Here is a 24,111-nt window from a genome sequence, read left to right as displayed (position 1 = left end):
TCGCACAATTCCCATTGACTTGAATATTCCCATTAACTTCATGGAATTTTGCCCACGTAAGGACTGAATAAGCTTTCCTGAAGTTAAGGTTCAACTAGTTCCCATTACAATAGCTTATTTTAGACTCCCTCCCCCCAGTCTCCCAATAACTTTGCCTTGGAAAATTGTTTTGGTCTGAAAATTGCCGCATTTACTGTGAGGACACAGAAATAAATTAACATATCTTCTTCAAACCTGGCAGAAAATGTATTTTTAGTTAACAGTCATTAAATATTGTTTCACATTGTTCACTCTGCTTGTGAGTTTTACCACTTGCCCTCACCCTGGGTTTCTCCTGTCTATTTAACCTGCAAGTTCTTTGGGATAGGGACTGTCTACTTGTGTGTACAGGGCCTAGCACCATGTGTGGACCCAATCTTGGCTGGTCCCTTGATACTACTCTAATAATAAGAAAGAATGATCATTACTTGAAATTGACTTCTGTTTAATGCTGGTCTCCCTCTAGTCAAAACTGGCTTGCTCTTACCCCTTCCAGCTTTCCATGTAGTTAAATCTCCTTGAAACCTCATATGCTGGCTACATTTGAAAAAGAAAACAGATTTTCAATAAGCAAAGTTATTAATGATTCTTGTGGATGGTTTAGAGAAACTCTTCTTTGCCCTGATGCCTACAAAAAGCTTGTCAATGGCTAGGCTGCCGATGAGACCACTGCCCACTATGCTGACCAGTATTGTCTCATTATTTCCTTGTCTATCTGTACCCATTTTCCCTCTTGCTCTTTGGGGGCAGGGACTATCTTTTTGTTCTGTCTTTGTACAGCACCCAGAACAATAGGATCCTGGTCCATGATCATTACAAATATTTAATATAATAAATACAACAATTAATATAACACGGTGCAATCCTGCTCCCATTAATCTCATGGGAGATTTTTGTCACGTACTTCAGTAAGTGCAGGGTATGGCCCTAATCCAGTAAATCACTAAATCACATGAGTAGTCTCACAAGATGACTGCTCATGAGCATAAAGTTGTCCCACAATGAAACTACTCACATACGTGTGTGTGTGTGTGTGTGTGTGTGTGTGTGTGTGTGTGTGTGTGTGTGTGGACATGTTGCCCTCTATAGGCTGGAAGCAGAACACAGGGACATTTTGATAGCTTACAGCTAACAGAGATCATTCAGAGGGCTAATATAAGCAGCAGAAGCCTCAGGTTTTGGAACTGAAGGGCCAGGAGTCCTGTCTTAGTCCTGCAGATGTGTGTGGTTTTCTTATGGAGAGGGCATAATCCTTCCAGATTTAAGGTTGCTACCATGGTCTGACAAAGGAAAACAAAAGCAGTCTTATGAGTAAAACAAAAATCCTGACGCTTCCACATGTTTGGGGTTTGGAAGCATTAGGATCTCACTGACAACTGGAACATTTTTTTGGCTTTAGATACAAATAGAGAGCTCCATCCTGAAGTCTCTACCCAGCTCAAATACCCCCTTCATGGGAATTTTTGCTGAAGAAGCCTGCAGAATGAGGTCCACTGTAACTAGCTGGGGGATATGCTCACTTTTAGCTGACCACTCCTTTAAAAACCTGTTTGTCTGTTTAAAAAATGTGAGAAACGCTTTGTTGAGCCAGTTAAATTGGGATGGTCATTTGGATATGCCTGTGAATTTTCATCAGAAGACATTTCAAAGAGATGCAGGGAAGATTCCCATTGAATTTGAACTAAATAGGACTTAAAAAAAAAAAACATGGGGGAGGGAAATAATCTTTTAGTCATATTGGAAAAGCAAAAATTCCGAAACAAATACGAAGTGGAGTAGTTTAAAAGAATGATGGAAGCCGTCTCACCTTGACAGGTCAGACAAACTCTTTGTGCCTCCTACAGATGCAGCAGCCAGGAACTGATACACCAGTTTTAAAAATGTGAGAATAAGCCAAATGCTGAGGACCAAATTCCAATACACTTACTCCCTTTGGGTAGAACCAAGAAATCAACAAACTATTCACCACGTAAGTCATTACCCAACATGAGTAAGGGTATCAAAATCTGGCGCTTCATAATAGCAACAACGCTCTATGGTAATAAAGCACCTTTCATTCAAGATCTCAAAGTACTTTACAAACCTTAGTTCATTAAATTTAAGAACTTATTCTAAACTTAATAATTTAGAATAAACGCAGATGAAAATTGTTAAAAGGTTTTCCTCAATATCTACGAAGGCTTATTTTTCTTTCAGAGAATTTAATTATCTCTTTGCCCTCCACATTAAAAAAGAAAAAGTTGTTCAGACTTTTATCTTTCCTCATCAAACTGTAAACATTCCTTTTCAGCCTCATTCTTCTCCCCCTCCCCAGCCTTTGATTCAAAGAGCTCTTGCTCTGCCTTGAAATTTTATTTAAAATTAAAAAAAAAGGGGGGGGGGAAGAAGGAGGAAAAAAATCCCTTTTCCTGACTAATACTAATAATACAGGTCAAAATGTCAGTCGATCTACAATTAAATGGAAAACAAAAAAGGTTTTCCCTTTTTTCCCCACAGTACAATAGCACTGGAATATAAATTACCGATGAAGATGAAATAATACTTCAAAGCACACGGGGAAGGGCAGCACAGCGTTTACAAAGTATTTTCAACGGCACGATGAAACATTGAAGAAGACGGTAACCCATGGATTTCAAGGGGTATTGGTGAATGGTTTAAAACTAGCATGCGGTAGGATTTTAGGTCCCTATAGTCTATGACCCCATGATATGCTTTGTTTAACAAGGGCAGCTGCAGTTATCAACAGATGTTTCGGCAATAAATAATTGGTATCATCTCGGAAAAGACCCATCTACCTGGGGAGCGGGCATAATGCTGAAAACACTGCTCCACTATTACAGCCACATTAATCTCCTATCTATCCCGGTTTCTCGGGGAGTTTACTGCAGGTGTTTATCCTGGGAGAGAGCAGACAAGTGCTCCAAAGTTAGAAAGCTTTGTGAGGATTGTAAAGGAGGTCGGCCTCTGCCATAAATTTCTGTCTAGGGCCACACACACCAAGAGAAAAAAGAAAATACCAAAATAAATTGAGAATTACAATAAAATCCTTCTTATCAGTGGAGCGTACAAAAGCAAACACTCCCCACTTATTAGTAACATGTAAGGGGTGCGAGTCAAGCTTCCAATTTTCTTTTTTTAAAGCTATTTGTGCTGATGTGTAAAAAATATGATTGAAGTTCCTGGATCCAAAACTTGTTGGCTGTACTCAGGCCTGACTCCCAGTGAAGTACCGTATACAAGATCAAGAATGGAATCCCGGCCTCAGTGAAGTCAAGAAGAGTTTTGCCATTCATGTCAGTGGGGCCAGGATTTCTCCCCAGGTCTCTTGGGCCTGACTCCTCTTTCACTTGCACCAGTGTAACTCTGCTCACTACTCCTGATGTACCTCACTATAAGTGAGAGGAAAACTGGAGTCCCCTCATCTTTAGTTTAACTCTGTTTTTAAACAGGCACCATGAATCTAAATATCACACTTGACTTCAAAATAAACAAACAAGCAAACTTGATATTTCTATAACTGGAAAAGGCTGGAGAAAAAGTGGGGTTTTTTTTATCCATCACCTTCCAGGCTTGGGTCTTTAGGCACCAGATATTGATTGTTTAGGGCTCAATCCTACAAAACCTTTCTTGGGTGAGTAATCCTTACTCTTGTGAAAAGCCCCATTAAAATCAAAGGGGTTTCTTGCATGATGCAGAAACATTTTTGCAGGTTTCTGTTGTGGACTTTCGTCCCAAAACTGAGGGCCCAATCCCACATGACCTCACTCATGTGAGGAGTCCATACTCTGCGCTATCAGCCCCATTGAACTAAATTCCAAAATCAGGTTTTACAAAATATTATATAAATATGTATTTCAGGATTTTATTTTAAATGTCAATGCAAAGTTTTCTGGGAGGATTTAAACATTCTCCTCTTTTGCTGGAAACGTGAACACAACAGCATCACAGTAGTGCAAGATCACTGGAACGTTAAAGAGGCTAATAAAGTGAAAGTGACTAATCTATTATTATTAATTTATTGTTTGTATTACCATAGCAACTAGGAGCTCCAGTCATGGATCAGGACCCCATTGTGCAAGGCGAAAACAGAAGAAAGGCCATCCCTACCCCAAATGCATCAAGTGCAGAGATTAGTAAACAGCATAAATGAAGTAAAGTTATTTTTATGTTTTTGTTTTGAATTAATGAACAAATCATTCCTTGTAGGCATATTCCTGCCCATTTATATAATTAGTTCTGCTTGAGGGAATACTATCAAAGTCCTTTTAGATACTTTCTTTCCTGTACCATTATACAGCAAAATATTTGTACACATGGAGATGTCACTGCTTCCACCCACTATATCCTGCCTGGAGCCTTTCTGGGTATGTCTACACTGCAATTAGACACCCATGGCTGGCCCATGCCAGCTGACTTTGGCTGGCAGGGCTTGGGCGAAGGGGCTGTTTAACTGCAGTATAGATGTTCAGGCTTGGGCTGCAACCCAAGCTCTGGGTCCCTCCCACGTCGCAGGGTCCTAGAGCCCAGGCTCCGAACAGCTACACTACAATTAATCAGCTCCTTAGCCAGAGTCCCACAAACCCGAGTCAGCTGGCACGGGCCAGCCACGGGTTTTTAATTACAGCATATACGTATCCTCTGATGCCAACCTCCTGCATCGTCCACCGGGACTCATTTCCCCACTATGTGCTGTGCTCTGAAGCCTGGTCTACCCGGGGGGGGTGGGGTAGGGGAGGGGGGGGGAAGAAATCAATCTAAGTTATGCAACTTCAGCTACGTGACTAACGTAGCTGAAGTCGACGTACTTAGATCTACTCACCGCGGTGTCTTCACTGTGGTGAATCGACTGCTGCCGCTCCCCTGTCGGTTCTGCCTGCGCCTCTCGCGGCGGTGGAGTACAGGAGTCGATGGGAGAGCGCTCGGGGGTCGATTTATCGCATCTAGACTAGACGTGATAAATCGATCCCCGCTGGATCGATTGCTGCCCGCCAATCCGGTGGGTAGTGTAGACATATCCTGAATTAGGCTATTTTGCCCCACTGTCAGGCACAGCAAGAGAGTCTCTTAATAATCAACTTAAAAGCTCTCATTGGGTTGCCAGCTGGGAATGGGGGTGAACATCATCTTAGATCTCAAGTTCAAGTCTGAGTCTCAGCTAGCCCACAGCCCAGAAATCTAACAGAAAGGCCTGATTTTGCTCACACTGACATCAATGGAAGAACTCCTATTAAATTCAATGGGAGCAGGACTGGGCTCCCAGTTTCTGAACAGCAATACTATCCTTTATCCTTCCAGCTTTCATTATGTCTAGCGTATCTAGAGATTAGGTACTCCATGAAGAGTGATGGCACAAAGCCACTGTCTCCAGGATATGGATTCATTAAAATCACAACAGGAATGATTCTAAGCTGTTCATACTAATCGTAACCTCATTTCATCTGGGGAATTCAACTAGGGAAGCGATGGGAGTTCCATATCTAGTTTGTGTGTGATTGGCCCTTTTCTGATAGCTGCTTCCTCAGATTAGTTCATTAACAAAGTCATTGTCTGCTAAATTACAGTGAGGAATGGTGTCATCTGTGTAGCAGTAAATATAGAGGACTAGGACACTATACACTCAAGAATTGCATTTGTAGATTTTAAAGGAACAGGTGTGCTGAACTTCATACCAGTAATTCATGCAGCCTTGCACTGATCATATCTTGCAGATTTGTTTTGTCTTCTGGGCTTATGGCTTGTTTGTATTGCCACTTCTCTGGCACGAAGGGCCACTTCATTTCCTTTGCCTCTTCAATAAGGGTCCTTAGATCATCAGGGAGCGAAGCTGAAAAGGTCAAAGTGCAGGTAAGGAAATTGCAGATAATTCAGCCTCTGGTGTTATGATGTAGCATCTAACCCGCAAAAAGCATTCCCTTGCCTGCACCTCTTCTCAGGGACTACAAGCTGTTGGTTTTTGTCACAAGAGTAATAATGAGAGGGGTGCGTCTCATCGGTTGCTCTGCTATGCCCTGCAGGTAAATTGGGGCTGCCAGACATTAAAAAGGTTTTTAGCAGGAAGTAAAACACTTTGGTGGCCGTCTATGCGTGAAGAACTAGAGAAAGAAACGTAGGAAACATTTTCCCCAAAGAACAGGTTTTTGGCTGAGTGAATTAACCCAACCAACAGCATGGTAAACCTATCCCATTTGCTAAAGACTATTAGAAATCTGCTAATGACTAAAAAGGACTAAGATAATTAGAAGGCTTGGAAAGTTTGTTAAATAATTCTTCAATGTCCACATTTGCCACAAAGGTCATTGGCAATGAATTATTCAAGCTGCAGTAGTAGAAATAACTGTGGATCACACCCCCCCCACACACACACACACATACTCCCAGTACCACAGTGAAAGGAGTAATAAAACTCAGTTATGTAGAAAAATGAAGACAAAATTATTCAGTCCATTTGAATGGCTGATGTATGGCACAGGGAATTAATTCTCTACAAATGCCCTGTATTTACCAGCTGAAACTGCATCACCCATACAGAAAATCCATGGACCAAATCTTCATCTGCTATACAGTAGGGTAGTTCCTTTGAAGTCCATGGAGCTACATGGATTTACACTAGCTGAGGATCTGGCAATATGTGCCTGTACTGTTATGCTTCATTTTCAGTTTATGTTAGAAGTAATAATACTCCATAACATATAGGGTAGAATTTTCAGAAGTGTTCTGCATAGATTAACTCTGCTCTTGCTGGAGCCAATGGACCACTGACTTCAATGGAAGCAGAATTAGGCCAATTTTACACTTTTGAATTCCCCATTGGCAGTGCCTTACATCTGAGGATTTCTAAGTCCTATTTAAAATGGGTATTGCACAGTAAGGTTAAAGGCCTGATTTTCAGAGGTGAAGAGCACCCAGCACTACCATTGACTTCAAGTGGTATGTTGCATGCTCAGCCCCTCAGTGATTTGCCAAAGGTCACATGGTGAGTCAGTGGCAGAGTTAGGAATAGAATAGATGAGGCATGAATCCAGGTCTCATGACTCTCAGACCTCTGTGCTAACTACCAGAACTTTATGACTCCCACTGCTAATAAAAGTGGATTAACCAGGGATTATTGACCAGCTGGGGTTAATGGCAATCATCAGCTGCGTATCTAGCCCCAGCTGGTCATTGATCCCCAGGAAAAATCCTGTTCTGAGATCATCATTACTTAATGAGATAATGAGTTAAATGTACTTCTACATTTCTACAATATCATGATATCTTAGAGATAATAAATTAAAACCCACATTTCTTATACTTATTAAAGTCCACTTACTGACAGTGAGAGCTATTGGGCTGTAGAATAGTTTTTCTTGGAAAAAGATGGAAGCCCTGACATTCAGGGACAAATTTTCAAAAGTTGCCGTTAAAATTATGCCCACATTTTTGCACATATTATCTCACTCAAGTGACATTGCACTGCAGTTATATGTTGCTAGCACCCCACAAGCAGCCAGGATTCCCCATGGTTTTGAAGCACTGTCTGGGCATTGACTGTATTATTCCCACTGCTGCACAGGCTGGCAGAGAGCGAAGGCACGGAAAGGTGGCTCAATGGAATGGTCAGAGGGGATGACAGCTATGTAGCATGCTCACCTCTTCCCAGTGCTAACAGAAACTCTATGATAACAATTGTGATAACACATAAATAGGATTGAGGGAAACTTGGTTGACCACAAAGAGGACAGAACTAAGATCCTGCCTTTTTATGTATGGTAGCCTTAAACAAAGAGGAAGTTTCCCCTGGCCGAGGAGCCTGCTGGAGCCTGCTTGGAGACCCTGAGTCCCAGAAGGTGCCACTCTGGTGCGCTCCCGGGCTGTCAAATGTGGCTGACAACTCCAGCAGAGAAGCTTCTCCCAGCTTCCCCTTCAGCCCAGATCAGCAACAGCAGCAGAAGGAGAAAGAGGTCAGGCAGGCTAGCAAGCAATACCTGCAGAGATGCCAGAGTCAACTTTTCTGCCAGAGTGACTTCTTTGACTCAGACATTTGCAGTTAATAGATTTAACAGTTGCTGATATTGACTTGCTGCACCTCACTGCTTGCAACTTCCCAACGTTGCCATTCTCTCCCTTTCTTCTTCCTCATCTCTCCCCTCCCCAATAAAAAAAAAAAAAGCACACTGAATTAAATAATACCGACATTTAGAGGACAGTAACAGCATCAAGCATTACAAAAGTAATAAGTAATGTGGTTTGGGACACTCGTAGGCAGACTCTCTAAGACCATTACTGTTACCCTCAACTCCAGTGAAATTTAAATTTGCATTAAACATTTGATTTTAATTAGGCCCCGATCCCGCAGATGAACTCTGTTCCCATTTGGATGCAATAAATAGCAAAGGATAGAATAAGGCCTAATTCTTTCCTATTATCTTAACCAAATGTCTTTAATGCTGTGTTAGTTAAAACAGAATTTAGGATAAAATTTCCAAAAGCACTTAAGTCACTTGGGAACTTTAGTCTCATTTTCTAAAGTGACTTGAGCACTTAGGCCAAGATCCTTAAAGGTACTTAGGCACCTTACTCCCATTGAAATCAGTGAGTTTTCAATGAGAGTAAGGTGCCTAAGTACCTGGAGAATGTGGGCCTTACGAACCTAAGTCTCACTGAAAGTCAATGAGTCTTTTAGGTTGTCTTTGGGAGCAGGTCTTCTTAAGCATTTATAATGTGCCTAGTACAATGGGGCCTCCAATCCTTACTGGAGCCTCTGGATGTGACTGCAATAAATACAATTATTGTATTGTGTGCATTGTATCATCATCTATGGAACCACAAAATATTGCAGTGGCAACTATAAATAATTCTGCACTCTTCAGCCAAAATCCAAGCACCACCGATTTTATGACATGGCTGTGTTATCACTGTAAGCAATGTAAATTCACAGCTAATTAGGAGGGCTGAAGAAGGAGATGAAACTACACTGAAGCTGATTTGTAGGATTTATAAACAAAACAAAAAACCTTAAGTAAGGTATGGTGAGGATTCTTTTTTTCCCCATTTGTGCGTGTTTGGCTTTCAGTTGTTCCTATGTTTGGTCTGAAAACCAGTTTGACAAAGGCAATGTCTGGGGGAGGGGAGAGAAGAAAAACCCCCAGCGTTTGTGTTCAGAGAATCCCCTTGGCTCAAACTGCTGCCATAAGTGACCCTGTACTAATGCCATTCTGTTGGAAGCACATGTGGGCTTGATGAATCAGTTATATCACAATCTGATTGTTACTGCTGTTTAAAAGCCACCTGCCATAGGAAAGGGGATCTGCAGTCTGAGATCATCCAGCCAACCTGCAGTCTGTGCCCTCCAGTAGAATACACACACAGACAGCAACTATGATTAGGTATTAATATTATTATCACTGCCCCATTGCAAGTGGATTTTCTTCTTTTAGCCAGCCGTTCCTAAGAAAAGCCTGAGCCTCACTTCAGTCTCTGATCACTCACTTCCTGAAGCAGTTTACCTGAAGGGCCATGTCTAATTTAGTAACTATAAGGGCACTGATTTACCTTATCTGGAACTAAGCTGATTATTTCTCATGCTTTGTGGCATTTAATAGGAGAAAAGAAGAAGAGAAGGATGAAGAAGAAAGCGCTACCTGATTAGGAGTTCAAGAGCCCATTCTAAAGAGTGATAAAGCTTAAAGGAATTTGTGATGAGAAAACAAAGTACCCTTTGTAGAAAAAGAAAAATCTTCCCGTATCTATAACAGAAACCTATCCACCACCCTCAAACACAACCATGCTCAGAAACTAACTGAGATGCTTGATAGCCACTGACCTCCCAGTAAGATCATGGGTTTGCAAATCTGTTCCAAGCAGACTAGAATACAAAATGGGTCAATATGTACTAAATATTATTAGGATTGAATCACTCATGCAAAGTGGGGAGAATGCCCTGAATGCATATAGTACCAACTACAGACAAGTGAACTAGTTGGTGAGAAACACATGCACTCTTATTAAAAAAAAATGGTTTTGGCTTTTTAAAAATCTCAGGTTCAACTATTAATATTTTCCTTTGTATTCAGGGCATGAGTAATTTTTCTGTGTGGCAAAACAGAATAGGTACACTCTCCAGCTGGTGACAGAAAGAAAGACACTCAGAAAACGAATTCAGTAATGAAAACTCAAAATAATTCTTTATGTGAAAAATAAAAGCTATGATGGTGTAAGGTTGGGTAGCCCCTTAGAAAGCTTATTACAGACTGACTAGAACGAACAGTAACCTTTGGCAGGTTCTCATATCTAATACAAATTTAAATTTCACTGGAATTGAAATAATTCAAAACACCAACCATCACACAATGCTGAAATAAATGCTAGCTTCTCCATAGGACAGGCAATGAAAAACTCTTGAATCTTAGCACTCATTTTGTATGTATTTATTCCAAATATTAAAGGCAGAGGATATTCTTTCAATATGGATATTGCAAGTGTTTTTCTTGGAACACCACTTGTAGAGGTGTTGCATGTTTTACAAGAAAGAGATTCAAATGGTGAGATTTTTGGATGAGGAGAAACTGTTAAATACATAAGCAACAGACAAATTCCTAGTGAAAGGAAAGTAAATAAGTGCCAGCATTCAGAAGTTGCATCTTTTTTTTTTTTTTTTTAATAATTGAAATTTATGTGCATCAGCAAACTTTTGGGCATTGTTCTTCCCAAACTAAACTGTTCCTTATAGGCTCATGTTTACTGAAGCCTAAAATTGGAACTGACAGCAATTCACTGCAACAAAGTGGGCTTCTTTCCCTGCCTGCCTGTAGCCCACATCCCATTCATGTCCTAGAAATCCAGTCATCTTCTGACACTCATCTGCTGGGAGAAGAAAAATAGGACAGGGATGGGGATGTGTCACTGTGGCAAGGAAGTTCACAGCAATCTGCTGGCTTGTTCCTGGGGCCTCTCGTTGAGACCTCACCTTTGCACTGCTGGTACTCTCTCTTGTCTTCCTCCGATGCATCAGACATCTTGGGTGAGAGCACATCGAGAGCTTGCTTGCACTCCTGAAGCAGTGTAGCCACGACTTTTTGATTATTCATGATGCCTGCTCCCACTCTGCTGCGAATTGGGCGTCCCTGGGTGAGCAGTGATCAATTACCTAGGAGAAGACACAAATTCTAAATGAAAAGGATCCCTTCAAGGCTGAGGTACCTGGTGAACAAAAGAGAGGGAAGATGATTAACTAAAGCATCATCAATTATCTGTGAGACTCAAGCAGGGAGAGATAATAGGGGAAATACATGACAGCCACGGAAGACTTTATTAGAGGAGTGTGTGAAATAACTGCAGGGTCTCTGTGACTAACTGTGCAAGGCAAACATCTCTGAGGTACCAGAGAGCAGAGAGAAAGGGCTTGCTTTTCAATGGAGCCATAAAATCACAAGCAGTGCAGTGACTAGCCAGGGTGCACTGAATCCCTTTTCACTTAGGAGACTCACGCAGTCAAGTGCTTTTAGTTTGAACTGAATTGTAGACCTTTTAACACAGAATTACAGTGAAACGCCACATTTTCAAACACTTGCTGGGTGACATGGCATATGCTTACTGGAGCCTGCAGGGAAAAGTTAGGCTGTATAATTTTTACTCATGGGCATCGTAGTATGCAGCTCTCTCTTATGCACCCTCCCCGCAACTTCTCTAATCAACACAACACGCTGCTAATCCCCCAATACAATATTCTCTCTAAATAATCTCTTGAAAGGAATCTTTCCCGGCATTCAAGATTTCAGAATCTATATCTAGAGATACTAGTGTTTGCTTCAATGGCTGTCAACACAGTGTGACATAGACAAACTATACACAAAAAAATCTAGTTTGAAATTACAGAAAACTATGGAATTAGTTCAGCTTCAACAGCCACCTTAGAACATAGAGGGGGAAGAGGACTGTTTTTTATATTATGGGAGGGGCTGGTAGCACTGCCTATTATTAGGATTGCCTGACATTTCCCATTATAAGATCCTGTTTCCAGTTGCTTATAACTTTGCCGAATGTAAACCATTTTGGCTGAAATTTTCCATGTTGGCAGTCTGCCTCAGACTGGACTTATTTAGAAAAATTTCAGCTGAAATGGTTTCCAAGAATCAGATTAGAGAAAGATATATTGTTTTGCCCCTGTTAAATTTTGGTGACCTTCACTTTGAGAACTTCTAGTGCTCCCCATTTTGGAGCAGGGACTTGAAGTTTGGCATAGGGTGGCCTTTGCGTCAGGGATGAGCCTTTTGATGACCCTGTGAAAATATTCCAAACTTTGGCCAAGTTATAAGCCTTGGAAAAATTGAAGTTGACTCCTGCTCAGAAGAGACTTTGATTTTAGCGGTGAAATTCCTCAAAGATACCAATTGCATAGGGTGACCAGAGAGCAAGTGTGAAAAATCGAGACGGGGGTGGGGGGTAATAGGTGCCTATATAAGAAAAAGCCCCCAAAATCAGGACTGTCCCTATAAAATCGGGACATCTGGTCTCCCTACAATTGCACCGGGCCTGCTCCAACTCAAGACTGAGCAGGGCTTTCCCTGCATTGCATCTCAGGGCTGCTGCAGGCTGGGCTGAGTCCAGGTTCAGGTCATGGTTCTGAAAATGAGAACAGAAAGCCTGTCAATGACCCCCGTTAGGCCCAGGCAGTTTGGAAGACAAAGCTGCTTGATTCAAATGCAGAGGGGACAAGAGCTGGACCTGCAAGGGGAGTGAGGGATAGATTGGCATAAGGAACCTGGGTAGAAACTGGGACAAAGAGCTGGGGGGCAAACACTGAGACTGGACAAGGAGCCTGGGAAGGAAAATTGAGACTGGAAAACTGGAGGACAGATTGTGGGAGGGAGACAGATTGGATGAACTAGAAGAAAAGGTACTGGGACTTGCTGGTCAATGAGACTGGGTCAAAAAGATGGGGTCACTGGAAATGGCTGGATAAGGAGAAGGTGAAGACAGGGATGGGAAGTCCAAAGCCATGTTGCCTGATCTATTAATTGTATGCTGATTATATTAGTAATTTAGTTTCCCTAATTAGCACTCTGAAGTTTGGTAGGTTCTTGTATCAAGATCAGGCCCAGTATTATCAGAACTACTGTTGCAACCATGCACATTGAGAGGTCCTAATGTAACATGCACACTCTGGTTTATAACAGTTTTATTAATACAGTTAGCAAATTCACAAACACTCCAACCCAGCAAAGCAGGCAGAAAAGGATAAAATGAGTGGAGCATCCATATACTTATCCCCATCCCTTGCAAAACAATCTAAAGTGTTAGTCATCTTCTTCCTCACCATCACCAGTGGTCATCATCCTGGCATCTCCCAAGAGCTACGTCTCTCCCTCTCAAAGCACACAGGCTGGGATACAACTTTCATAATGTGTTATGCTGATACCACTATGCCTAATGCATATTCAGTAGGGGTTTCAGCCTCTTTTCCTTATTTATAGCTTATTTAGGTGCTATGTTGGGGTACCCGTCTCCGAAAGGTTACTAATCCTTTCCCCACATGCTTATTTGCATGTGTGTCAATTAGTTTACCATGGCATTCTTGTGACCAGACATCAGCAGATGTCCTTAACTAAAAATATCCTAAAAAAGAATCCCATATTGTGCTTATCTATCAGCAGTTTAGTTATTACAGCGTTTTATCTTGTGATTCTTATGATCTAGCTCACTCTTGGTTAGCTACTTATGCCAAGGGTTTTGGGGCCTTATGCCAGGCTTCCCCTAGCACATACCTATACCTATAGGCTACAGTGATAGACCTAGGACTTTCTGGGCAAGTAGACTGGGACTGGTATGAAAACCCTGAGGAGTGGAAGCTGGGACTGGCTAGGTGAGGACAATGGGATTGGGGCAAGGGGTGAGGAAGAGACAGGATTAGGGCAGGGTCACATTGGAAAGGATGGGGCAGAAATGATCACATTTTGGGGGTTAGAGCAGAAAAGTCTGTGCCCACGGAGCACACTCCCCTACAGAGCCTAGAATGGAACCCAAGATCTCTGAGTCTCCCCACTCCTCAGCGGTCAGCAAATATTCGTGAAACCCTGGCAAACTCTCTCATCCCGCGCCAACACTGGTCCACATACAGGATGACAACCTGCTACCGCTATCATTTATTCCCTTAGCTCCACTGGCAGAGGTTAGTGTAATGGCTCTAAAGGTTCCAGTTCTGCTGATGACCCATGTGGGTGTCAATATCATGCCACCTGATGGAATTTCTGAGGGGGGTTTCAGTTTGGAATTTACACACAATAAACTATGTGAATTAAACATTATTAAGGTTGCAAAGTCAAGCACTCAAAAGTCAGGAAATGCCAGAATAAAGTTGCCTGTGAAATCTTTTATCTGCATTTGTTGCAGAAGCTGGAAGATGAGTAGTGAATGAGGAAGAGGATTACAGGAAGAGAAAGGATGGTCTTGTGGTGAAGGCACTTAAATGCTGCAAAAAACAAGCACAAGCCTATAAATCACTCCCACGTTACTCAGGGTTTCATTGATTTATGAAGCATGTTCTTTTTGCAGTTACAGTTCAGGACAGAAACAGGAGGCAGATTCTCAGTTTTAAGTCCTATACCTCTAGAACAGTCTCCTGTCACCAGTCTTCTTTATGTTAACAGGAGTTTTGTTCACTTCACATGAACCCACTGGAAGGAATTACGACTTCAATAAATTCATTGTAACAGTTAATGCTTGAAAGTGAGTCAGTGGAGGCTGGGATGCTCACAAATTTGGTGGCTGTCCCTGAACAGGGATGGGTTTTTCACAGCAAGTCTATAGAAGATTGCCCCACTCCACTAGTGCTGTCTTCTCCCTGGTGTTCATCAGGGATGGTAGCAATAGAAATAGGCCTGATCCAGTGCTCTGCATTCTCCCAAGCATGCAGAACAGTCAGCAGAGCTCCACCGCCAGCAGAGGATGGGGGAATGGCAAGGAACTACTTTCTGGTCATGCGGTCTCCTTAATTCCCCAGACAGAGGGCCTGCTGGCTGCTCTTTGGGGACAATGAAAGAGGGAGCTCTAACGCTCCCTGAGACTGTGGTCCCTCTAGGGTCTGCATCACCCCACAACACAGGGCTACACTAAATGACATAGTCTAGCTTGGAAGCCTGGTCTTCACTGCAAAACATTATGGTGAAGACTCCAATTAACTTATAGAATACTGACCACAACAGTACATCCAGCATAGATAAGGCACAAACCCTGTTCAGCATCATGTCAGCTAGTCATGTTTAAACCCTAATTTAGCTATTGATAACTTAAAAACAAACAAACATCAATCATCCTAAGGTTAAAACCTACCCTCTCTTCTTCCCCCGCTCCAAAAAAAGATTCAAATCTAAAGGACAAGTGAAATTGTAGGCCAAATTGTTTGTCAAGATCACTGGAAAAGGCTCATCACAACTTCGCTTCACAGAGATCCCTTTTCCTAAGCATCTTTTGTACAGGCATAAGTAGTGAGAACTTCAGTTTGCTAAACCTGGTAGCATTGCTGAAAAAGTACATCCTTATAATATCAAAGCACTCTCCTCCTTATCCCATTAGGGCTAAAGAAATTGATCCAGTTACAGGCTACCTTTCAATCAAAGAAGAAAAAAAGAAGCTCTCAACTCAAGCTACTATAAAACACCAGAGCTACATTTACCATTAGGCACACTGACATCCAATTGATTTATCTGACTAAACAATCCTGTTTGTGAAGGGGTGCATGTGACAGTCCCATGAGTACATCTCAGGTTAAGACGAATCATCCCTGCCATATGGCCCTAGCTCTATTCCTGCACGTAAATAGATTTCTTTAAAAAAAAACTTGCTTTTCTGGGAAGCACTTTATTACCATACATACATGTATTAGTTTACACTCTCTCTCTCACCACAGAATATGTGTATATGGAAAAGAGAAAGAGAGAGAGACCCCCACCAACTCTGGAAATAGCATGCCTTAGCAGCTGGTTGGAGGAGAAATGTTTTGGGCCACATCATCAGATAAATACTCACAGAAAAAAAAAATCTGTGCTAAAAATGCACTAGAGCAAGAAAGAACACGGAGCTGGCCTTAAACACAGTGCTCAAGGAACAGGGGAATCAAAGGGAGCTTTGCAAACAGTCTGACTTGTGCTGCGTACATTGCAGCTGGACCCTGGAATCTGGCCCATTATTCTTTAAGTGAGACTTTAGAAACATGTATATAGTTTTCCCAGCTCACACTGTGATTTTCAGTAGTTTTGAGGACATTTTTGTCTACTGACCACAAATATACAAGAAAACACTTTTTCCCCTTGGAATTCAATCACTTCTTCCAGGGTGTCCACTTCCAAGTTGCCCCCAAGGTGAATGATGGGTTAAAAAAAATTCAAACTCCTTACTTAGCCACTTCAGAAATAGTTTCCCATAAAAGATCTACACCTCTATAGTAACTGGACAGTGTAGTCAGGAAGAATACGTTCTCTTCACGTTATTGAGCACCACAGTGTAGATTTTGATCACAAGTCCTAAAACTTTTATTGGGAAACAATTTGGCTAATCAAAGTACACTCTTCAGTTGTTCATGGGCAACAGGTAGACTGTTCCCAGGATAATGAAATCCATTTTTCTTCATATTTCCCACTTGCTGTTGTGCAGGAATGCTAACTATAGCATCAGAATATTTTTTATTCCTCCTCTGTCCCATGCAAAATATAGACAGTATAGATTGTTAGCCAATAATCTGGGCTTGTCATACATTGCCAGCAAGAAGGAGTGGCATAGTAGTTAGAAAGAAAGGCATTTCTTTGGTGGATGCCACTGCAAAGTGAGTCTACATGTACATATACGTGCTGTACAATAATGAAATATTTGTATGATTTGTTGTATATCATGAGCTTCCATGTGTTGATGAATGACAGAAGGGTCCCTGGGTTGAAAGCAGCCATGTGTTCATTCTGGTGCTCTCTTTTGCCATTTCTTACATAGCTTAATAAAAAATAAAATAAATACTAATAGTATTAGAATGCTAAATACTTCTTCATCTCCAATAAAAAGGGACTCCTAGCTTGCACGTTACGTATACAACACCCTAAAGTCGAGTACATGACCAAACATTATCATGAGCAGATGGAAGGGGTCTTAGGGCACCAGAGCGGAACAACTGAGAGACTCCAATAGGATTATGAATGTACATTTCACCGGTGTATAACTTTTCAATTGCATTTATTAATTTTTATAAACATAGGCCTCTTTCCTGGCTTGGTCCTGCACCACCTTGAAGTCAGTTGCAAAGTTTCCATTGGCTTCAATATTTCAGGATTGGTCCCTATATCAGGGTCCCAAGAGTTAGACCAGCAGCTCTATAACTATGGTTCCTAGACTGCCTGCAGATTGCAGAGAAAGCTGGTAGGTCAAAAGGTGCTGGCTTCTCCTCCAAGATCCTGGAAGCAGCTGAACACAAAAAGGAGGAGCCAGCACTATGGCCTCGTCCATCGCTACCTAGGAGGAGGAGAAACAGAAGCCAATCCCAGAGGCTGGAGCCATTGGGTGGACTGGAGCTGTCAGCTGCGAGCAGCAGCAACATCTGGGAACAGAGTTAAGAGCCTCCAATAAGAACGCCCAGGGGAGAAGCTACCAAGTGGCTCAGCAGCATTTTCAGGGGCGGCAAACTGCAGGGAGGAAAGGGCATCAGAATGCTGGGTTAACACTGGCAAGAAAATAGAGAAGAAAGTGATTAGGCAGAAAAGCAATGTAGCCAAGGAGCAGAGGAGAAGGGACTCAGGGGGGTTGCACAACATGTGCCGAAGAAAGGAAGATCTGACAGCAGGGAAACATGCAAGAGGAAAAGACAATCAGGTCCCAGGGAAAGTTGGGGGTAGGCGAATAAAGAATATGGAGAAGGAGATGAATTGAACAGCAAAAGAAGACAGCATAATTAATTTTTTCCCAAAGAGGACAAAACCTTTATTGTATTAAAAACACCAGAAAATACCTAGTACTTACACAAATGCTGTAGTTGCCACCCAATGGGAATGACTGTAGGAGGCGGGGGCACTATGAGATGATCTCTTTAGCAAGGTGTGGACCGCACTGTGAAAAAGTTTCAGAACCCCTGAGCTAGAACATCACAAAATCTGCCAAAAGAAAGGAATTTTAAGTTATATTGTGGGTAGGAGGAAATGTGGGGCTTCGCCTAACTGGACTGCAATCAGTTTTGAAGCCATTTTTGAAAAGCAATCAACAGACACTCCAAAAACGGAGCAAATATAATAATCATTCGAGAAGCTGTGAACAATGTTTAGGAAATGCTCACAGTGTTACGGTCCTGAAATCCCAATTAGAGTTTCTCAGCCTTTTGTCTCTGAAAATATATTATCCTAATTTTGATCTTATTGAGGCCATGCTACAATTCCAGGGAGACCAATGAAGGGGAAGCAAAGACCTGATGATTTCCATGTAGAGGCTGCATTTATGGATTAATCCCAACAGGGAGCAACTAAACCTCATCCCAGGGGCATTTCAGCTGGGACGCAGCACAGTCAATTGAGAAATGGGGTAGTTATTTATGACTGGGACTGTTTTGACTTTCAAATAAACATTTTAATTATTTTAAGTGCTACACTGAAACTCAGAAATCAAACACTGTTTTAATTTTTAAGTCAGCTGTGCCTGCTTCTCCTCTCCCCTCCCCTCCCCCTTACTGATGGAAGATTCAAGCTGGGTTTAAATGCCATAGAGTACATGATACTGATCTTCATGTCAATCACATCAAAAAGCGTTTCCCCAAAGCAAAATCCACTGCTGAGACACATTGCAGAGAGCAGGAAGAGAGGCCTTGTCTACACCAAGCAGACTTAGGGCCTGATTCTAGGAGTAACTCCAAGGAAGTCAGTGGGGCTGCATTAGTCTAAAACTGATATACATAAAAGGTGCACCCACAACTTTCAATGATTTAACTGGAGTTAGATGTACTCAACTTCTCTAAAAATCAGGCCCTCTGTGACTGGCTTAGACACCCTGACACATCTCACTGTAGCAAAACATTCTCATATTTCTTCCCCGTATATTCATGATCTAGGTGATATTTTTTCTCAACCACGTGAACAACTTTAAAAAAAATCTGATCCTTTATTTTTATATGAAAACAGTTATTTTTAATATATTTCCATTCAAATTAAATGTAAATTCCATTTAGTAGAATGCAACCTATTAACTTTTCTCTCCCTTCTAATTCAACAAAGTTGAAAGATTCTTTCCTTCCTTTGCACATTCCCTTGTGCCAATGCCATGTGCGCTTGGCAATTCTGATGCATGTTGAGCTAAGGAACCCTTCTGTGATGCCAGCAGAAATCATTTCTCTTGTTCTAACCAAATAATTAACTGAATATATAAAACTGCCCATTGTGAAGATTACATCTGACAACAGATGATAGGTCAGATCCTCAGCTGGTATAACTTGGCATAGCTGCACGTAGCTTCATTGTGGTCAATGGAGCTGCACTGATTTACACCAGATGAGGATCTGGCTCCAAGTCCCTTGATTAAATAGGAGCAGTAGTGAAATCATGACCCTCTGGAGCTACTGTAAAGCTACTCTAGCTGCATACCTGCATCCATTAAATCTAAAGAGCCTCATCCAGTCCCCTTTAGAAGGAACTAGCAACACTCCTATTGACTTCCATCAGGAGCAGGACTAGGCCCCACACCTGTGAAATTTAGAAGTGTTTTTATTTCCACAGCAGTCTGTTTTTCTTTCCAGATCCAAATGGTCAGGGCCACGTTTATATGCACTGTCTGTCTCCCAGTTCCTATTTAAAAGCCAATTTAATAAGATGAGATTATTAAAAAAAAAAAAAGTAGAAAATGCATACTACTAGTTCTGTGCATTTATGCACTTGTCACACAACACTTTGGGGCCAAATCCCTAGTTCATGTAAATGGTGTTGCTCCATTAATTTCAATGGAGCTATGCCGATTTACAGCAGCTGAGGATTTGGTCTCATGTCCTAGAATTTTTCTACATGTGGAACAATCAACACACTAGCAACCAAAGACTTAACAAAAAATATATATCACCAGTGAGCACTTCAGCTGATCAGTATTACTATCATCCCCAGCAGCAGGCAAGTTCAGTTTCTGAATATTCTGACAATCACTTGTGTTTCACTAGAGTATTATTTTTTTCTGGTGCATGGAAGCTTTGCTTTGTCAGAGATAATGAAAGAGACATGGCAAAGCTATTTGCTAGGGGCTTTTTATTATTTTACTTCTCTGGTTTAAAGATTAGATGTTTTCTTTTTGTAAAGCTGGGTATACCAACTGGCATTGGCTGTATTAAAATAAGGAAGAACCTCAATCAAAAAAGCCTCTCCAAAGGCAAGCTTTCTTGTTAATATGCACAAACATGAAAGGCTTTCTTTTCATCCTATACAACTACAGTGTGTGTAAATTGCAGGGGGCTCATTGGCATAAATCTCGGCTGTGACCTCTGAGGTAAACTGGATTTACATTACTTTCTGACAAGAATTAAATGAAGGCCTTGTGGATATACGAACAGCCTTCTAGACTGCAACAGATGGGCATGAATGTGCTCCCTAGGCAAACTATCAGTGACATCTGTGTCCTCCAAATTCTGGTGGTCTCAGCCAATTAACAGGCAAAAGGAGAGAAGGGGGGAAAAGAAAGCCGCCCTCTGCACAGCCACCCCCAGTCAAAACTGAAGCAGAAGTGCTTGTGTTTAGAAATGGGATCAGGAACAGCCCACAGCAGTGAGGGGATTGTTATTAGGCTCTACAGAGATAAGCGTTACAGAAAAAGCTAATGTGGATAGATTAGATATCACTAAAATAGAACAAATTCTGCCCCTCAGTTAAACCAGTGTAAACCTAGAGTAATATCATTATTGAGATAGATTTGCTCTGGTGTAATGGAAAGCAGAATTTGGTCTAATGCTTGCTTATAAGCAGAGATGGGCCCAAACAAGGCACTTCATCTAACTCCACTTACCCATGCTTTGGGAAAGCTTAGCTGCAGGTCTGGAGCCAAACTCAATGGCTGCTTCCTAGCTCTGTAATGGGGTGAATCAGAAACTGGATCCAAACATCCTTAATTCAAATCTGGACTTTTCACCTTTTTTGGTGAGCCATACAGACTGCTGAGAAAAAGTGTTCAAGTGACTAATGTAATAAGATTGGAGACAGAATCCCTGTTATCTACCTTGGCCATTATTGAAAAATAGTGCTTTGGAGATGGATTGTAAATATAGCCACTGGACACTTAAGGATCCTTCATATGGTTCTTCAGAAAACTTCAGATATTTTTCAGTGTGGCACGGATACTGAGTAAAAGTTCAAGAATGTTCTTTATTAGTAAAACAAAAAAAGCCTCAAGTGATTTGTTTCAAAACTGTTTTAGCTTTTAAGGGAATAAAGTCTTTAAGGGAAATGATCTATTCAGAATGAAGCATTTGAGATTATTCTTTTGAATTTTAGGGAACATTCATAAAATTTAAAAACAATAGACATTTACATAAAACTTTGATCCGGATTATGAGTGCAAGGGACTGGACTAGATGACCTCTTGAAGTCCCTTCCAGTTCTATAATTCTATTTGAGAAAACCAGACATCACCACACTAATAAGCACCTAAGAAAGAAAACTTCTGTCTAACAGGTGAAGTTTCACATAGCACTTTGTTTTAGGTCTTAAAAAAAAAAAGTGGTCAGTAAAAAATTTAGATTTCATTGCTCTCCAGAATGTATCCTCATTAAACATTTCCCTTGAGAGTTAGCATTTTTAAGATAGGTGGGGATTTAAAATAATCACCCTCAATTCTCCATGTCTATGTAAGACTTGTCCTTCTTGCAGTTGCATGTAAATATTCCCTTTTCAGTTAATTCACCCATAGCTATATTCACAAAACAAGATACATAAGGGAAGAAGGGACTGACTCAGAAATACCGAGCACCACAACTTTCACTGAATGTAATGGGAGATGCTTAACTTTAAGCATGTGCTTAAGTATTTTCCTCAGTAGCAGTTCTTTCCTGAATTTGGCCATATATGCACAATTTCACTATGGTATAAAGACACTTCACAACTTGCACTAATTTCTTTCACTTTTTTACACAGTCACTTGCATTGTCCATAGGAACCAAAAAAGGCTGCCTGCAAGAATATTTGCATGAGCAGCATTATTCTGGAGAACATAAAATTGTCACCTTAAGCTGTAAACCAAAACTGTAGAGCAATTGGCCCCTTTATGTACTAGGGGATGTAGGAGAAGGGAATTCTGGGGCAGAAACTGATCCCTAAACTGTTCAAACTTTGTTTACTTATTAACCAGAAATGTTAAAACAAACAAGCAAACAAACCCAACCTGAGTCATTTTTGAAGGGCTCTACTGCTCCTATTGGACTATCCTCTGTGTCTCAGATGTCTATTTTCAACAGACTGTGCAGTACACTGCTCTATAGTCACTCCACATTCATAGGCCATTTGTTCTTGTTGCTTGATAAAAGCGGCTGATTGGTGGATGTGAAATGTGTACTGTAAGCTGTTCCTCATGAAACACACGTTTATAAATATTTCCATTACTTCCCTTAAGAAGAGTGCCAAAGTCCCAACTTTTTACCTCCTCCACTCCCAATTGATACCTCTAATATAACACAGGGTGATAACAGCAGAAGGGATCTTTGGCTAAATGCAGAATTGTGATAGTGTCCAGACTTGGTGTACAAAAGCACCTGTTGTTTTGCTCTTGTAGTGGCTTTAAAAGTGCCAATTCTGGCTCTCCTCCCTCTCCCAAAACTACCATTTCACACACCATTATTGGATGCAAAAGAGGGAATAACGGAGAGACAGATCAATAAATTTAAAAGATCTTTAAAAAAAAAGACAATGAATTTGGTACAGCACATATTTTTAGATCAAAGATGCCTTTGAAGTGACAAACCCCTAATCCATAAACTACTGAAGCACTTCCTTTCTGTTCCAAACTACTTGTTGTCAAATAAAATGGAAGTTAAGGAAATTATCTTTATCTGAAAATGGCCAAAAGAAGCCATCACCTAATGACAGCCTTGTCACAAATGACAATTGGGGAAATTGTTAGGAAGGCGAGGCCTAACGACTTGAGAAATAAGCTTGCTGTTTGCACTAATCTGGTCATGCAGCCCCCCACACACAATTCCAGTCAGCTTGCTGTGTGAAACAGCTAAGTCTTTGTCACCGTTAACAGTGGCTGGAAAGACTTCTCTTTCATGAATATGTATCACCAGCCCTCCGTGTCTACAGAGACAAACCCTTCAAAACTGCAATATAAAAAATAAAACACCCTCCCCCCCCAAAACAACCAACCAACAAAAAACAAAATCCTAAGCTACTGAGCTGAGCGGAGCGAAATGCTAGTAACTAATGAAAGCTCACGCTTTGGTAATCAAGCCAGAGGAACCCTCTGCTCAAAGCCTTTCCTAGGACTTTTATTTCCCAGCAAATTGAGATGAAGCCTATAGAGCACTTCACATCTTCATGTGTAAATGTGCAAAACCTAAATGACCCCATAGAGGTCTATTATGCATCTTTCTCTATATTTATACCAAATATTTGACCAGATGTGTTGCACGGGTATGGAAAAAACCCCTGGCTGTATATACAAAACCGTGGGCCTGATCAGCTCAAACTCACGTGAGCCCATGCTTACTCATGTGAGTAGTCAAGTTGATTTCGAGGGGATTACTCATGTAAATACAGACTACCTGTATGTGTAAGGGTTCCAAGGCTTCCCATCTCTTTGCCTGCTTCCCATCATGATCAAATATATGGTGTGAAACTTACAAATACATTAAAAAATAATATGCATTAAATCAGATTAAAATGTTTGACATATTTAAAATATATACTATTTTCTACTACAGGAATGGGTTCCCTTAAAAAAAAAAAAAACAACAATTTGGCCAAGAATTTCAAAAGTAACTAGTGATTTTTGGGTGCCCAACTTGAGACAACACAAAAGGGTCTAATTTTCAGAAGGCAGGTGCTCAGCACTTTCTAAGAATCAGATTTCTTTAAAGCATCTACAGCTGGACAACCAGAATCACTAGCA

The 24,111-nt window shown here is 41.2% G+C and overlaps 1 protein-coding gene across 2 annotated transcripts in view; it reads right to left on the bottom strand.

The window, feature by feature from the left end:
* ALPK1 (alpha kinase 1) overlaps positions 1-24,111 on the bottom strand; it is a 76,521-nt gene that overhangs the window by 28,415 nt on the left and 23,995 nt on the right. Inside the window, exons 2-4 of one of the 2 annotated variants that reach the window (XM_054031035.1) lie at positions 18,013-18,143; positions 10,985-11,164; positions 5,709-5,863 (exon numbers count right to left, since the gene is read on the bottom strand). In XM_054031035.1, the coding sequence (XP_053887010.1) occupies positions 5,709-5,863; positions 10,985-11,105 (276 nt within the window). In that variant the 5' untranslated portion in view covers positions 11,106-11,164; positions 18,013-18,143. The remainder of the gene's footprint in view (positions 1-5,708; positions 5,864-10,984; positions 11,165-18,012; positions 18,144-24,111) is intronic. The other variant, XM_054031036.1, reaches the window with a different exon arrangement.

This window comes from Malaclemys terrapin, chromosome 5 (assembly GCF_027887155.1).
Source record: "Malaclemys terrapin pileata isolate rMalTer1 chromosome 5, rMalTer1.hap1, whole genome shotgun sequence".
NCBI classification, from domain to species: Eukaryota; Metazoa; Chordata; order Testudines; family Emydidae; genus Malaclemys; species Malaclemys terrapin.
This window is presented reverse-complemented; position numbering and strand designations above follow the sequence as displayed.